Raw genomic sequence first — 15,899 nt, forward strand, 5'->3', positions numbered from 1 at the left:
TACATACTTTCTATCATTTGAGTGATTTAAAATGCATGACTTAAAAGTGGAATATTGTGTTTGTGGTTACTTAAGTCATACTGAACTACGTCCCTCTCAGTAGGCATAAAATGCTTTATACTTTAATAAATTAAAATTTTGCCTGTGACTTAGCAATTTAAATCTCCAAATATATACTTTATGATGGAATGTCTTCACTTTTTCCTTTCTCTGGGGTGGCAGCCCTATTGATTCCCCTGTTCAAATGTGTAGAATAGCTTCCTTAAGAACCTATACAAGTAAACTAGGCTAAAGGTTACCAAAAAGGAAGGAGAATCAGCAAATCCATGAACCAGATGTCCAACTCTCTAGATTCTGGGGTCTTCTACCAAAGAAATACAGATCATCAAAATGAAGTGTGGAGAATGAGAATGAAGGACAAATTAGCTTGATATTTACTAGAACTGGTAGTAGTAATACTACCACTTCATAGTTACTTTTGAAAGGCATTTAAATTCTGTCTACCAAAGTTTCAAGTCAAGAACCTTTAGTATATACTAGACACATTTGTTCAGTTACTTAGTTATGTCTGACTCTTTGAGACCTCCATGGACTGCAGCATGCTAGGCCTCCCTGTCCCTCGCCATCTCCCAAAGTTTGCCCAAGTTCATGTACATTGCATTGATGATGCCATCCGGCCATCTCATCCTCGGACGTCCTCTTCTCCTTCTGCCTTCAATCTTTCCCAGCATTAGGGTCTTATCCAATGAGTCAGCTGTTCATATCAGGTGACCAAAGTATTGGAGCTTCAGCTTCAGCATCAGTCCTTCCAATGACTATTCAGGGTTGATTTCCTTTAGGACTGACTAGTTTGATCTCCTTGCTATCCAAGGGACTCTCAAAAGTCTTCTCCAACACCACAGTTTGAAAGCATCAATTGAGGGATACATTGAGGGAAAATACTTTTTTCCTTACTCCATTTTATCAAATTCTAACTTTCACTTCAAAAAACTAGGTGTCATTTACAGCATTCTTTTGGAGCTCCTGGTGGCTCAGATAATAAGAGAGTCTGCCTGCAATGCAGGAGACCTAGGTTTGATCCCTGGGTTGGGAAGATCCTCTGGAGAAGGAAATGGCAACCCACTCCAGTATTCCTGCCTGGAGAATCCCACGGCCAGGGGATCGCCAAGAGTCAGACACAACTCAGCGACTTCACTTTCACTTTCTTTCACTTTTTGAAGAGTTAGATTCCAGACCACTTATTTTTAATTTTTGTATTTGCAAATAATTTGTCAATTAAGAAAAAAAAAAAAAACAGTCATACAGCCAAGATTTTAATTTGGCAAGTTATTTTAACTTCACAGAGAACCAAAGTAACAGCACTCTAATTTAAATCAGTATTTCTCAAGCCTTTTCTTTTTATCAACTTGGTTGAGGGCTAGAACTCAGTACAGTGGTATCTAAGCATACTGATGTAATTAGAGGAGTGCAGGTGGGGTGCATTCCTTTGTTGAGAGCTAATCACAGTCATAATATAGAGTTGTTGTTGTTCAGTTGCTAAACTGTGTCCAACTCTCTGCAATCCCATGACATACAGTAGATAATTTAAATAATAGTATTGGAAAAAAGGTGGGACTCAGACAAGGCAACCAGTAAACACAAAATGTAGAGCATCTGCTTTTCTATCAGTTTTGTTTAGAAGGAACTAGTAACCCACTCCAGTATTCTTGCCTGGAAAATCCCGTGGATGGAGGAGCCTGGCGAGCTACAGTCCATGGGGTCGCAAAGAGTTGGACGAGACTGAACAACTAACACACAATGGAGAAACTAGGGCTTCCGTGATAGCTCAATTGGTAAAGAATCCGCCTGCAATGCAGGAGACCCTGGTTTGATTCCTGGGTCAGGAAGATCTGCTGGAGAAGGGATAGTCTACCCACTCCAGTATTCTTGGGCTTCCCCGGTGGCTCAGCTGGTAAAGAATCTGCCTGCAATGCAGGAGACCTGGGTTTGATCCCTGGGTTGGGAATATCCCCTGCAGAAGGGAAAGGCTACTCACTCTAGTATTCTGGCCTGGAGAATTCCATAAACTGTATAGTCCGTGGGGTAGCAGAGTCAGGTACGACGGAGCAGCTTTCACTTTCACTTTTCAATGGAGCACCTGTCAGAACTAGATTGAGTCAAAGTGGAGCGCTTGGCTCTAATCCCGGGTGAGCGTCTCATTAGTTACATGACCTTCAGCAATTTACTTGGGCTTTGTGTTTCTGATCTGATAAAACAGAGGTGATAGCACTGGTTCTGCCACTTCTCAGGGTTTTCTAAGACCGAAATGAAAATTTGTTTTTTACAAACTTTGAATGCCTTGTAGGTTCCAGGCGCTGGGCTGAGGTGAACACGAAATAAAATAAATTCCTTGCCTTCATGGAACTTACATTTGAATGAGGGGAGATGTTTGAAAAATAAAGAGGGGAAAGACTGGTGGTATGCGTGGGGTTGAGTTTGGAAGGCACTGTTTTACACAAGGTGGTCAGGGAAGGCCTGTCTGGAGTTTTAATACTGAAATAAGTGCATTGTCAGGGCTTCCTCAGCAGAAGACACAGCAAAGAAATAGGCCTCGATGTTGGAGGGGCTTGGAACAGCAGTCAGTGTGGCTGGAAGGGAGTGAGCAGGTGGAACGGCAATGTGGTCTCAAGAGTAGGGTTGGGATGGATCATGTGAGGAAGGGGTGTGGCTCTCACATGAAGGGAGATGGGGAGCCACTGGGATCAGAGCAGAAGTAAGTAATCTGACTTATGTTTCAACAGGATTGCTCTGGCTACTGTGTGGACAGAATAGATTACAAGGAGTCAAAGGTGATGGAGAAAAGATCAATTCAGTGGCACAGCATTAAGGCAGACAAGGTCGGCTAGTTTAGACTAGTGTGATAGTGGTGCAAGAGATATGTGGTGAGAATCGAGGTCTATTTTGAAGGAAGAGGCAACAGGATTTCCTTATGGGTTGACATGAATTGTGAGAGAGAGGAGTGGGACACCAAGAGATGAGGACAGAACCACTCAACAAAGGGGCTACCAATGAGTGAGCTTGCTTCAGAATTTCAAGAGCATTATTCAAGCATTATGAATTACCTTGTTCATTTTGTACCAGAGACCAGGCATTTGGTAGATGAAAATCTCCTCCAATTCCCAATAAAAGGTATTACATGATTTTCACCAAACTCGCTAGGTCAGAGGTCAATTTATGACAGTGGAACTTTTCCGTCAGAAAAAGTTTTATTACAAGAAACAATGCCATCAGGTAAAAATGCAAAAAATTGTGCAATTATGGCAAAATGTTTAAAAATATCTACACATTTGCCCCCAAAGGACTACAGTACTTAACTACATACCTGAGCACAGAACATCGAATGCCATTTTAAACTGTTTCACATAGAAAATCTGATTCCTTGCAAGATCACATCCACTTTCTCTCATGCACCCATGAAATCAGCTTGATGCTTAAGCATCAACTTTGTAGGATAACAGAAAACAAAGATGGAAAATAAAGAATACAATTTCTACTTCCCTATAACATAGTTATACCACATCCAGTTTTCAATGTATAAAAAATACATAGGAAAGTGCTACATACTTTCTTCAAATGCAAAAACAAAGCTCAAGTGGAACTGGCGTCTGTCACCCTCTATTTTAATTCTATAGTACCCATTATGCCTTGTACTTATATTCTCATCATACTAAGCAAATGTACCTTAAATATCTAAACACAGACCCACACATATTACTAATCTTAGTTTTCTAGAACCTCTTCTGAAATCATCTGAAAAGTGGCAAAATATCCCAGCTATATAATTTAAACAAATAGTTATTCATACAAAATTCAATATATATTCTATTGATACTTCCATAGCAAATTCTAAACCTTGGCTTTGACACACTACCCTTAGATCACACCCTCAATATAAACTGTTATAGGATCAATTGTTAGAGGATCAACTGTTGTGCAGATCAATAGAATAAATCGACTGCAGAATTAACCACAGTACATTGTACTCCTATACATCACACGGCACATGTAAATTGTTAATGTTCTAATGTCATGTTTTCAAGTAACACAGTGTTCTAAATAAATACAGGAGATTGTCAAAAAGCGGCAGAAGTCTCAGGAAGCAACAAAGCTTTCAAAAATAAATTACGGGAACATCTCTTGTTATGTTTAGTTTGGTTTTTCCTCCCCTTGGCAATGCATCACAGTGTAGATGCTTCAAAATGCTCACAGAAAAAGCCCCAAAACAGCACGAAGATAAAGAAAAACTGAGAAGAAAAAGAACAGGTGATTAGTCAACAATCAGTAAGGAGACTATAGACACACTACCAAGGCCAGCAAGAAGAAAGCATGTACGCAGCTTCCCAAGACTGGATTTTAAAATGTCAATTCTCTAAATGCTGTCCACTTTCAATTCGGCTTCAGGAAACATTCCCTGCTTGTAGAGAGCTAAGACAAGCAGTTTGGAAAGTTTCCGAAAAACGAGGTATGTGATGCAAAGAGGCAATGTTTTCGATTTGTTTCACAGTATCACATTACAATTTGTGCAAGAGTTTTTAATACAAACTGTGCCAGTTTGTTTTCTTTAAGGGAATCAAAATGTTCCAGTTAAGGACAGACTCTGGCTATACTTATATCCTTTATTACTTATTCCGGGAAGAGTAAAAAATAAGTTACTGATCTAAATATCTGCCTTAGGTATAACACATGAGTTGGTTTGTCCTCTCTGTGAGTATTTCTGTTAGAAATTAATCAGTTAAATATGAAAAATGATTTAGTACCTATAATGCTACGGTTCTATTCACTCACACTTTTCCTTCTCAGTCACCTGCAGTTAGAACAAAGGTTTTCAATGCAAAACTACTCATAACTGTTAAGTGCAAAAAAAATTTTTTTAAATGAGGTTTTAATTGTCATAGGTAATGCAAAAGACATTAAATGAGATTATTGCAGGAGTTTTATGTTTCTGGAAAACAGAATTTTAAAAGTAGGAGTTAAAACTTCACATTCTGCTCTGTTTGTACCGATAATGAATGGACAGGTAGAGGATGGAAAGGAGGTTAGGCAACAAAATGGCCCATGTTAGTGCAAAATGAGGATAATAGTCTTTTCACTATTCTGAGATTGAATCCAGTTAGACCAGTAACTAGCCATAGCTTGCCATCATGTAAGTAGAGAATCTTGTGAAATCACAAGAGTTCAGCAGGTCAAGTACTATGGTCATGAAACTAACATACCAATTTGAAAGGTAAGCATAGGCTCAGACATTTGAAATATACCTAACTATACACATGAGTTAAATTATACTAGCACCAGCCACCTTTGAATTTGAACCCTACTCCGGATTAAAAAAAAAAGAAAAAATGAGACAGTGTTAGCACTTGAAAAAACTGTCAACACAAAACTACTTTAAAACTTTAGCTTAACTTAAAGTAACATGGGAAATATAAAATAATCCAACTAAAAGCTCTTTCTGAGACTGATTTGTTTTTCCTTCAAACTACTCTAATAACACATTTAAATCCAGTAAACGTGAAAACAGTACGCAAAATATACACATATTCAGAATGAGGATCTAAGTTAGTGCGTCTCTGTAGCAGAGAGGTCACAGCTAAAGTCCTAGTGATATTGCCTCAAATTTTTACCCGTATTTAAAATAAAAAGTCACATCAAACTATTCTGGATGTCTCTAATCCATAGTACCCTAACTGCTCTTCTAAGAGTGCATAGTTGTCAATTCGTCTGGTATCTGAGTGACTCTTCATCACACAATTCTAGAATGATGTGATTACTTTTATACCAGAAAAAAAAAAATGCTGATAATTGCACTTTGTTACCTTTTGCTTACTGAAATGAAAACATCACATGGATGAAAAGAAATCCCTCCCTACACTCATCTCAAACAGCACCCATCTCCACGTGTAAACTCTCTTCAGCTTTCTTAAATACTGACAGCACTTCTTATCACTGAAAGACTTAAGTTTCCTCCGGCACAAGATGCCGGTGAGCTCACTAAGGCCTGCCATTCATTAAAGTACTTTCTGAAGACACTGAGGATACAGCTTAGCAACAGCACATTCAAAATGCCGGCCAAGGTCCCAGAGGCGATCTGGGGTCTCATACACTTTCATCCATTGGTCAGTGATATCATCATACTGGTAAAGGGAATTTTTTCTGCTGGTTCTGAAGACATGTTCTTCAACGGTCACTTGAGTAGCTCGAACAAATAAATGGAGTTTATTCTGGAAAAGTACCAGTTTAAGGTATGGGTTTATGGACTCATCACATGGAAAGTCCTTCTTACGAGTCCACTTATTGAGCTCAATATCATAGGCTTCTACAGTAAACATCCGCTGATGATTTCCACAGGTTCCAGCTATGTAGTAGATAGAGTTCTTGTATACCGCTGCTAAGCCCTGGATTCTAGGCACAGTCATGGGGGTTAAGAAACCCCAGTAGTCTTTCTGAGGCTCATAGAAGAGGAAAAACTCTCCTAAAGAAAGAGAAAGGAAAAAAAAAAAGAGAGAGAAAACAAAACAAGAATATGAACATTTAAATATAAGATAGCTTAAACCATCTACATCCCATGGCACAACATAACATAATATTAGAATCAACCTGATTTGGGGCATTCAAACCGGGTAAGTATGAGCAGTTACTTTGGCTTGATGGCAGTATAAGGGTTAAGAGCTTGGTTTCATTTACTCTATCCAAATATCTGGGTATTTCAGAAAATTGATTTTAAGCCAGCTCTTATAAAAAGTATTATTACTAATGGTTAGCCAGCAAGATCAAAACATGAATATAGGTTCAATCATGAATAAGCCACTATAAATTTATGTGCTAGTTACTTAATTATAAGGTAGTACATAGAATTGTTCAGATTTGTATCTATGGGCCACTAATGTGTTTACTTTAGTGTTGCTATAAGGCAAAGACAAATATCAAGAGGAGAAAATATGACCTTAAGCTGATAGAAAACATGCACATCATTTATAGAAATGAGGCAGTTTCCATTCTGTTTTGACAATGAAAAGGTGTGCTGAGTCACACTGCCGATGTAAAAATGTCTAAAAGAATTAAGCTAGTGAAGATTTACAAGAGCTTGGCTAATTATAACATTAAAATCTTTGATTTGAAAGAATCAAATAAAATCTTTGATATGAAAATCTGAACCCTTTATGATCAGATTAAGTGGTACTCCAATAGCCACTGACAGTAGGGCATGATCTTCTGACTATTCATGTCAAGTTTATTTATATTAAGAGGCTTTGTTTAAATCAGAAGTACCTACTTCTAAATTGAGCTTCCCCTTGAAATCTGTTCTGAACTAGGTTAACTCCTATCGATAAATATAACTGCCTACCTAATAAAAGTGATGCTGAAAAAAATCCAGGTTTTCATAAAATAGCTTGTTAAACTCTCAGCTTTTGCCTGCATATTCCCTATGCTTTTTGACTAAAATGTAACAGGATTCTTAATAAAGAAGAGAGGAATGAACATTTTTTACCATGTACTACCTCGCTACAAATTTCTTATAAAGAGGAAAAATAATACATTTTAAAAGTTGATTTTTAAACCTAAAGTCGTCTTTAATAAACTAAAACCAGTAATGGGCAATTAAAACCCTCAGTGCCTCAGATTTGTCTTATACAATCTGATTAAACAATGTTCATTCCAACCCTGAAATTCTGTTAATTCACTGTTACTTTGCTTTAGTATTTAAATTAATATACAACCTTTACATTCCATTCGGGAGTCTTCTAATTAATTCTGTCTCTACTGAAAAATAACTGCTCAGCCAGTAAAATCAAAAATCTATGAAGAGAGAGCTTCATCATATTGGATGATATAACCTATCCAACCATGTAAGTGAATGTGTTACTGGCTGAGTTGTATCCAACTCTTTGCAACCCCATGGACTCTAGCCCACCGGGCCCCTCAGGTCATGGAATTCTCCAGGCAAGAATACTGGAGTGCGTAGCCATTCCCTTCTCCAGGGGCTCTTCCCAACCCAGGGATCAAACCTGGCTCTCCAGGACTGCAGGCAGATTCCCCACCACTTGAGCCACCCAGGAAGCCCTATCTAACCATTCTTGATAGATTTTACATTCATTCAGATACTCCATTTTTTGGCAAGACCAACAAACCTACATCATCTCAGGCTTCCATTCAATTAAAATGAGGCACAAGAGAGTATTCCTTACTCTCTCTGGAGGATTAACTTTACACTGAAGTTTAAACAAATGGGTTTAGGCATTTCTAAGAAATTTTAAGTCAAATAAAGGATTACGGCAAAGAACATTTAAAAAAAAAAAACTTAAACAATGGGGGAAAAAACTAAAAAAATCATATGTATCTACATAGAAGTTACACCCCTTTCCTTATTTTTTTTATAGTAGTGAAGAAAAGCATTTATATATAAGCAGTTAAGAAATGCAAAAGAGAAGAAGGATGTTGGTATTGTCAATACTGTATTCAGCATTCAAGCAACTAAAATAAGAAACCAAACACAAGGAAAACATTAGCACAAATCAGAACCTTGAATCAAGTATCTTATTTACCGTTACTCAGTTCCTCTTTCTTGTATCTTTACCAAGGTACCAGTCGTCAATTGTTTAAACAAAAATTTTTAAGCTAAGCATATTACCATCCCGCTCATCTTATAATGTTAAAAAGATGACATCTCAAAATTTTTCAGTGAAAAAAAATTGAAAACACTGTATTATGGATGACAACATTAACTGCAGTGAAATTAAAATCTTGAATAGTGTGATTTCAAACTCTTTGTAAGTGAGTTTCGTAACCTTTGCCATCATAAGACTTCATACAAAATTCTTTGGCAACTGAATAGTATAACTGCAGTTGAGGCTTTGTTCTTTTTTTCTCTTTTAAGCTAATCCAGTAAGTTCCATAAGAAGAATACTTGCTACCATCCCTTGATTATATATCATTCAACTGCAAAAAGTCATGTATCAAACTTGCTTCCTTGTTTAAAGTCTTTAAAATGGCACAGGAATAGTTTTTCTCAAATGCTGAACTATTATGTATGGGAAAAAAAGTTTTCAAAAATACTTATGTCACATGATGTCAAAAGACAGTAAGAACATAAAAAACTTACATGATCATTTTAGGAACTTGAAAGCACCTGCCTTTTTTGATTGAAAATTTTATTTTCTTTACTAGTCCCTTAAAGAACAGACTACTCCAATAAATACTTTAACCACTCAGACACCTACCCTGTAAAACATAGATCTTCTCTTTGTATTCCACGGCATTATGAAACTCCATTGCAACAGGCATGGCGCAAACAGTAGTCCAGCGGTTCTCTCTGCTGTCATAGCACTCCACAGATTTTAGTGAGTTTCTCCCATCACCTTCATAGACACGCCCTCCGATTGCATACATCTTACCACAGCAGTACACCAGTTTGCAGCCTATTCTGGCTCGAAGCAAGGACGGTTTGGAAAGCCACCTATTGGTGGAATGGTCATACATCCAGAAATCATTTTCTGCCTTGTGGTCAATGGATACCTCACTGCTGCTTGGCCTGTACCCTCCTGCAATGTAAATATCATTATCTGGTGATACAAGAATTCCAACTTCTCTCAGATCATTTGGTGGTTTGCATAGTTTGAACACTCTTCCTGTGAATATATCTAGACAAGGCACTGTTTGCTTCTTTCCTGAGTGTTTGTGGGCTGCGTCGAAACATATGATCATTTCCGATGCAGTCATTCCAAGTCTCTGTGTACAGCCATTGGGACTGGCTGGTCCCTTTTCCACACAGCTTTTGGCGATAGCCTGTGCAAACTGAGGTGGAATTTTCTCTATAAAGGTGTCTTCCATCAGAGGAAAACGTATGCATTTGGCAAAAATTTCTGGAAGGTGCACTTCTCTTTCATTCTGTTCATGTTCAAACCACCTTACAATACTCTCATAAACATGCTCTTCCCGGTCTACATTTAAATCATCACTGTCTAGGATACTTATCAGTTGGTCTTTTGTCAGCTGAAGAAACTCCTGTTCTTTGCTGACACACAGGAACTTTTTACGAATATATTCTTTAGATCGATCTCCAAGTTCCTGATGACCGTAGTGATCAGCAAAGATGAAGACCCCGATAGAATTTTGTGGGTCCAAATGACTGATCATGTACTTAGCACACTGGTCTTGGATGGAGGGAATCTGGAAGATGCTAGCTGCAGTGAACAAGGCTTGAACATTGGCCTCTGTCAGAACAACTCTGGAGGTATAGGCATAGTTCAACACTAAATCCATCGACTCGGCTTCAACACCAACAATTCGAACTTCTTTTTGAGTGCTTTCTGTAAGGCCGCTAGTGAACATGGATCTAGGAAGGAAAGAGTGGTGAATTTATGTGCACTACAAATAAAAATTATTGTGGCAAGCTTGTAAAAGCATAAAGTTATCACAAGGATCACCTTTTGAAATTGAAAAACATGTCCTAATGTGTTTCCTGATATCCTGAATATCAGGAAAGGGATAAAGTGGATCATCTAGCAGAAGGATTTAATCTGGCTAATCTCAAAGAAACCCTGTTCTCAGGACCAGTCGGTCTACTTTGTGCCAACTCTGAGAAAAGCAGAGTATACCTAACTAAATCAAACTGAAAAGGGGCAAGACATATTCTAGAACATCTTATTTTCCTTGGAACCCCATGCAGGCTTCTGGTCAAGTTGCTTTAGGGAGTTAAGATTTTCAATCACCAGGTCAGTCAGAAAGTTTTCAAATACCTATGGGGTATCAGTGTGACACATTAGCATATAGAGACTGTCTAATAGAACTTCTCATAACCCAGTGGAAATTTACAAGGCAACCTGTGCCCAAAATGTATCTTTAAAAATTTTAGCTTAGAAAAATAAGATGTTCTTCAGAAGTTCTTATTTTCTTCCTACTCCTTTTTAAAATAATTATCCTTTGAATGCTTCCTTGATCACTATAAAGAATATAAAGCACATCAATTCATCAGTTATCCTTTTTCTTGAGAAAATCAAGCAATATACTTGATTTTCTCAAAGTTACCATAGTTTTATCTGTTTATAAATAAAAATGTTAGCCTCATTGATGCTCAGTCGTATCTGACTCTTTGCAACCCCAGGGACTGTAGCTCTCCAGGCTCCTTTGTCCTGGGATTTCCCAGGCAGGAATACTGGAGTAGGTTGCCATATCCTTCTCCGGGAGATCTTCCCAACCTAGGGATTGCACCCCTGTCTCCTGCATCACAGATGGATTGTTTAACACTGAACCACCTGGGAGGCCATAAATAAAGATCTGGCTAGGGTTAATATTAATAAATTGCCTACTTCTAAAGAGAATTTAAGAATTAACTGATTTGTTGCAGATCTGATTTTGTTTGTTTTCAAAAATTCCAGGTTTTTGTCTTTGAGACCAAGCTTTCTTTTCCTTTTTAATGTGATTTTATGGTACTTTCAGGACTTCCTTGGTAGTTCAGCTGGTAAAGAATCCACCTGCAATTCAGGAGACCCCAGTTTGATTCCTGGGTGGGGAAGATGCCCTGGAGAAGAGACAGGCTACCCACTCCAGTATTCTTGGGCTTCCCTTGTGGCTCCGCTGGTAAAGAATCCACCTGCAATGCGGGAGAACCTGAGTTTGATCCCTGGGTTGGGAAAATTCCCTGGAAGAGGGCATGGCAACCCACTCCTATATTCCTGCCTGGAGAATCTCCATGGACAAAGTCAGAATGAGCGACTAAGACAGCACAGCATGGTACTTTCTTGGCCAAACCATTAAGAAGTCAAAAGCCTAGCTTTTTATTTAAAGTCCTAGTCATTTATAAACATCATTTGCCTTTCTTCTCCCTCCTTTGATGTTTCTTTCTAAGCAGTTCTTAAAATTAAACTTAGAAAAAGGTCAAAAGCTCTTTTAAAATCCTCTTGAGAAAAGGATGGTATGCCCTAGAATGCTTAATAGATGTCTGTTGAAGATATTGACCTAACACTGGTGATAAACTTGATTATTCAGATCCAGACCTCTCCTATTTTAAGTGTGATGTTATGAAAAAAGAGTGGGAAGATTTCAGACCACCTTTAACGTCTTTGTCAAAAACATGAAATTAATTCAAAAATGCAATATGTAATATTGGAGGTATACAGGGGTACCTGGACCTGGCTTGTTACCTGGGTTAACCAACCTTTGAGTCCTAATTTTACTTCTATTATGCAAAATTTCATATCCTGCAGACTTTTTTTTTTCCCCTTAAATGACTGAAAACTAAATGTTCCAATGTATGAGCTGGTTTTTAAATTCAGGTACTGAAAAACTCAGTTATATAGGTCCCAATTAAAAAGAAAAAGAAAGCCCTTCATTATGCAAAGATTAAATCCCAAAGGAGAACATTACCACATAACCCTTTATCAAGGGAGCTACTCTACTGACTTGAATAAGCTGGCCTCACACACAGCAATGTGACATGCAAGTTCTCCTCTGGTCTATCATGTTCTTTATGTAAACTCTATATAAAGTGGGAGTACTTCCTCACACAAAAATCCTGAGCAACATATTTCTAATAATCATACACATTTTATTTCTGACAAGTCTCTGGGATCAGGAAACAGCCATGGCAGATTGCAAGCTATTCTATTTTTTCCATCAGTGATGCAAGATTTGCAAATATTAAGTATGACTTTCTACATCTCACATAAGGTGCAACAACTGGTGCCCAAGAAACTTCTGTACAAAAAGCTCTAGTCAAGTGAGAAGAACCTAATCCTTGAGTCTTCTAGCCAAATACCTTCATTTGACTTCACCTATCTTATGCTTAGAAAGTCTTCCAAGCATTTCCTTAACTTCTTGGAAAGCAAGAAAATCTACTGCAGTGTACGTCTTTCCAAGAGATCTGTCAGGTCCTCAAAACTAATTTTAAGCAAGTGTGATATTCAAATGATACAAGCCAGAATATAAAATTACACTGAATAAATATTTTCACTTTAAAGTTTCAATTTTTTTTTTTTTTACTATTTAAATTTAATATACAATTAACACTTCTGTAAATTAAAATATAAAGAGGACACACTCTTGTTCCTTAAAAGTTATACAGTGACTAAGAAGCCTGGCTCTGGACTCAAATCCAGCCTCTGCCACTTACTAGTTAGATGATTTAGGCAGTTCACTTAACCTCTTTGAGCCTCAGTTTTTTCACATGTAAAAGGGTAATAACAAGAGTGTAGAGACAGAATTATAAAGATTATATAAAGTGATATAGGTAAAGTGAGCTTTGCCTAGAGCTTGATCAGCAGTAACGATAGCATATATGACCTAACATAAATGACCTAACCATATCTAATGGATGACCGAGATAACTGAATCTCACCAGCAATTTTCATTAGAGGCCAAACTTCATACCTTTTGTGTATACCAGTTTCTTCTTTTTCCTTTCCAGGTCACTCCCTTGTTATGGTTAATACTTAATAGTCCACTGGCCTATCCAATGCAAATCTAAATGGTTACATCACAAACATCAAACTGAAGTGACTATATGTAACCCAGTATTCTGAGAAGGAGGAACCAGAAACTACTGTCTGGAACATTACACTGCTATATGCCCTATAATGGTAAGCACCTTCAAAAGGAAAAAATACATTTACCGTGTGGTTGAGAAAATTACTTCACAGTCATTCATGCACCATTTTTGAAAACAAAAAGGCTTAAAGTGAGCACTTCAAACAAAAAAAAAGTTAAACTTGAACAGGAAATTGCCTTTATCACTGATCTTTTCTTAGAGTATGGCATTATTTTTTAGACCCAAGTTTTGAAATTTTACTTTTCCAAGTTTTATAATATATAAAGATGAATATAAATGAAAATTAAAATTGACCTCTAAAATACTTCTGGAAATCTTAGAAATAGTCACTAGTGTGGGGCCTAACACACATAGAAACTGTATTTCACTGATTTTTATTTCACTGCTGTTACCATCATGGGATTAAGACAGTCCATTAAGTGGCCAATTTGTTTTTAAAAGAAAACGCTATTAATTTTTAAATTCTAAAAGAGTTAACATGCACTAAAGAAATCCTGGATAAATTTCTGGAACAAATTCCAGATCAGCACTGTCCAATAAAACTTCCAGTGATGGAAAGGTTCTGTTTCTGGGCTGTACAGTGGGGCAACCACTACCTACATGTGGCTACTGAGCACTTTAAATGTGGTTAGTGTACCTGAGGAACTGAATTTTTTTTATTTTATTTAATTTTAGATAAGTGAAGTTTAGCCACACGTGACTAGTGGCTGCCATATTGGGCAGTGCAATTTTAGATTTTTCTAGAACATACAAACAAAAACATATTCACTGACTTAAAACCAGTCATCTGAACTCTACAAGAATCTGTCAGCTTTTTTTAAAAAGGGGGGGGGGGCTTAATAAAATAGGGCCTGCTATTTATTCTTAGGAAACAAATGCATTAGTTTCAGTCATTGTTGCATCTCAATATAAAAATGAAGTGGGCAGTACTGAAGGAGAAAGGGGACTCGGTGCAGACATCAATAGAGGTTTCCACCAACATCATACCTGAAGTAAGGGCTGATTGCAGCAAGAACGTTTCTATGACAGGAAAATGTTTTCCCGTGATCCACTTCCACTACAATGTCTGTCAGCTGTCCTTCATCGTACATTGTTTTGAGTTGCTTAAGAATACTGCAAGCATGCAAGGGGTCCATGGCATCGCTGGCTGTGTCTGAAGATGGAACTCCATTCGGTGTTGGGGAAGACTTACTTAAATCTAGGAGGAGAAAAATCGTACAACCACAAGAAGTTCGGGGCCAGTTTCGGCGTTGCGGGTTTTATTTTTTGTTTTTGTGTTTGTTTGTTTTGTTGTTGTCTCTGGGATGGGGCTGGGGGTTGTTTGTTGGCTTGGCTTGCTTTCTCCCCGCTACAAAAATACACATATGTATACAGACTCCCTTAATTAGAACGCGAGATAGGATATGGGAAAGAGCGAGGTGCGATGCAAGTTCAAACACCAGCCTGCTTCTCCCGGAGCCCGGCGAGCCCGAAGCCCCGTGCTCGCCGACAGACCGCGCAGGCAGAACAGGCGAGGTGTCTGCGGCGACTCCGCCGACAGCCAGAACGTCCCAGCTGAGAGTGGAGGGCAGGAGCCTCACAAGGGAAGCTCGATGGATGGCGGCCGCCAGTGCCTCCTCAACCGCCTTGCGAACAGGTCAGAGCGGCGGCGGGTACCCGGCCTCCCCATCCCTGTCCGGCCGGACCGCCCACCTCCCTCCACGCCATTCATCTTCCCTCTACTCATCTCTGTCCACCTCTCCATCCTTCTCTCCCAGTCCTCATCGCCGCCGCCTAAGCTCGCAGCCCGAACTTGGCCCCCGGCCCACCTCCCCTCCACACCTCCCTAGCCACCACACGACCCACCTGCCGACGCGGCCATTTCTAGACGCGGCCCGGGCTCCAGCTATTTAAAGAGGAAATGTCATTTCGCTTCTCTCTCTCCCGGGTTCCGGCTCTTCTAAGCCGTCCCTAGCCAATGGGGTGACCTATGCATCCGGCTCCGCCTCTAAGCTCCGAAATCAGGGGGTCTATTGGCCACGAGAAGCGCAACGGCACGTCGGGAAATGTAGTTTTATTGCCCCCGCTCCCGCGTGGTCCGTGTAGGGCGGAGGCCCAAACTCGGAATTTCTATTGGCTGCTTTGGGTGGAGGCGGAGAGCAGGAAGCCCGCCAGCCTGTGTCTGTGGGGCGCGCAGTGCCTGCCGGAAGAGGTAGTCTTCTGGCTGAGGCGAGCTGTCATTCTGAGAGGCTGGGGTAGGGAAAGCTCTTGAAGTGCAAATTTTCCCATTTTAGGCCTCTTTCCAGGCCCCCGGTTCTTTTTTTTTTTTCCCCCCAACCTG

The 15,899-nt window shown here is 39.1% G+C and overlaps 1 protein-coding gene across 2 annotated transcripts; it reads right to left on the reverse strand.

Annotated features, from left to right (window-relative positions):
• Nucleotides 1-3,236: 3,236 nt before the first annotated feature.
• On the reverse strand, nt 3,237-15,496 carry KBTBD8 (kelch repeat and BTB domain containing 8). 2 transcript variants are annotated; one of them, XM_065933318.1, is made up of 4 exons: nt 15,425-15,496; nt 14,567-14,777; nt 9,255-10,369; nt 3,237-6,508 (listed from the first exon to the last, which is right to left on the reverse strand). In XM_065933318.1, exons 1-4 carry the CDS (start codon nt 15,438-15,440, stop codon nt 6,045-6,047), a joined length of 1,806 nt encoding a protein of 601 aa, XP_065789390.1. In that variant the 5' UTR covers nt 15,441-15,496; the 3' UTR covers nt 3,237-6,044. The 2 variants fall into 2 exon arrangements, with proteins under 2 accessions (XP_065789390.1, XP_065789391.1); XM_065933319.1 differs by lacking the exon at nt 14,567-14,777 and having other exon boundaries at nt 15,425-15,492.
• Nucleotides 15,497-15,899: the final 403 nt, after the last annotated feature.

Source organism: Muntiacus reevesi, chromosome 4 (genome assembly GCF_963930625.1).
Source record: "Muntiacus reevesi chromosome 4, mMunRee1.1, whole genome shotgun sequence".
In the NCBI taxonomy this organism is placed as follows: Eukaryota; Metazoa; Chordata; class Mammalia; order Artiodactyla; family Cervidae; genus Muntiacus; species Muntiacus reevesi.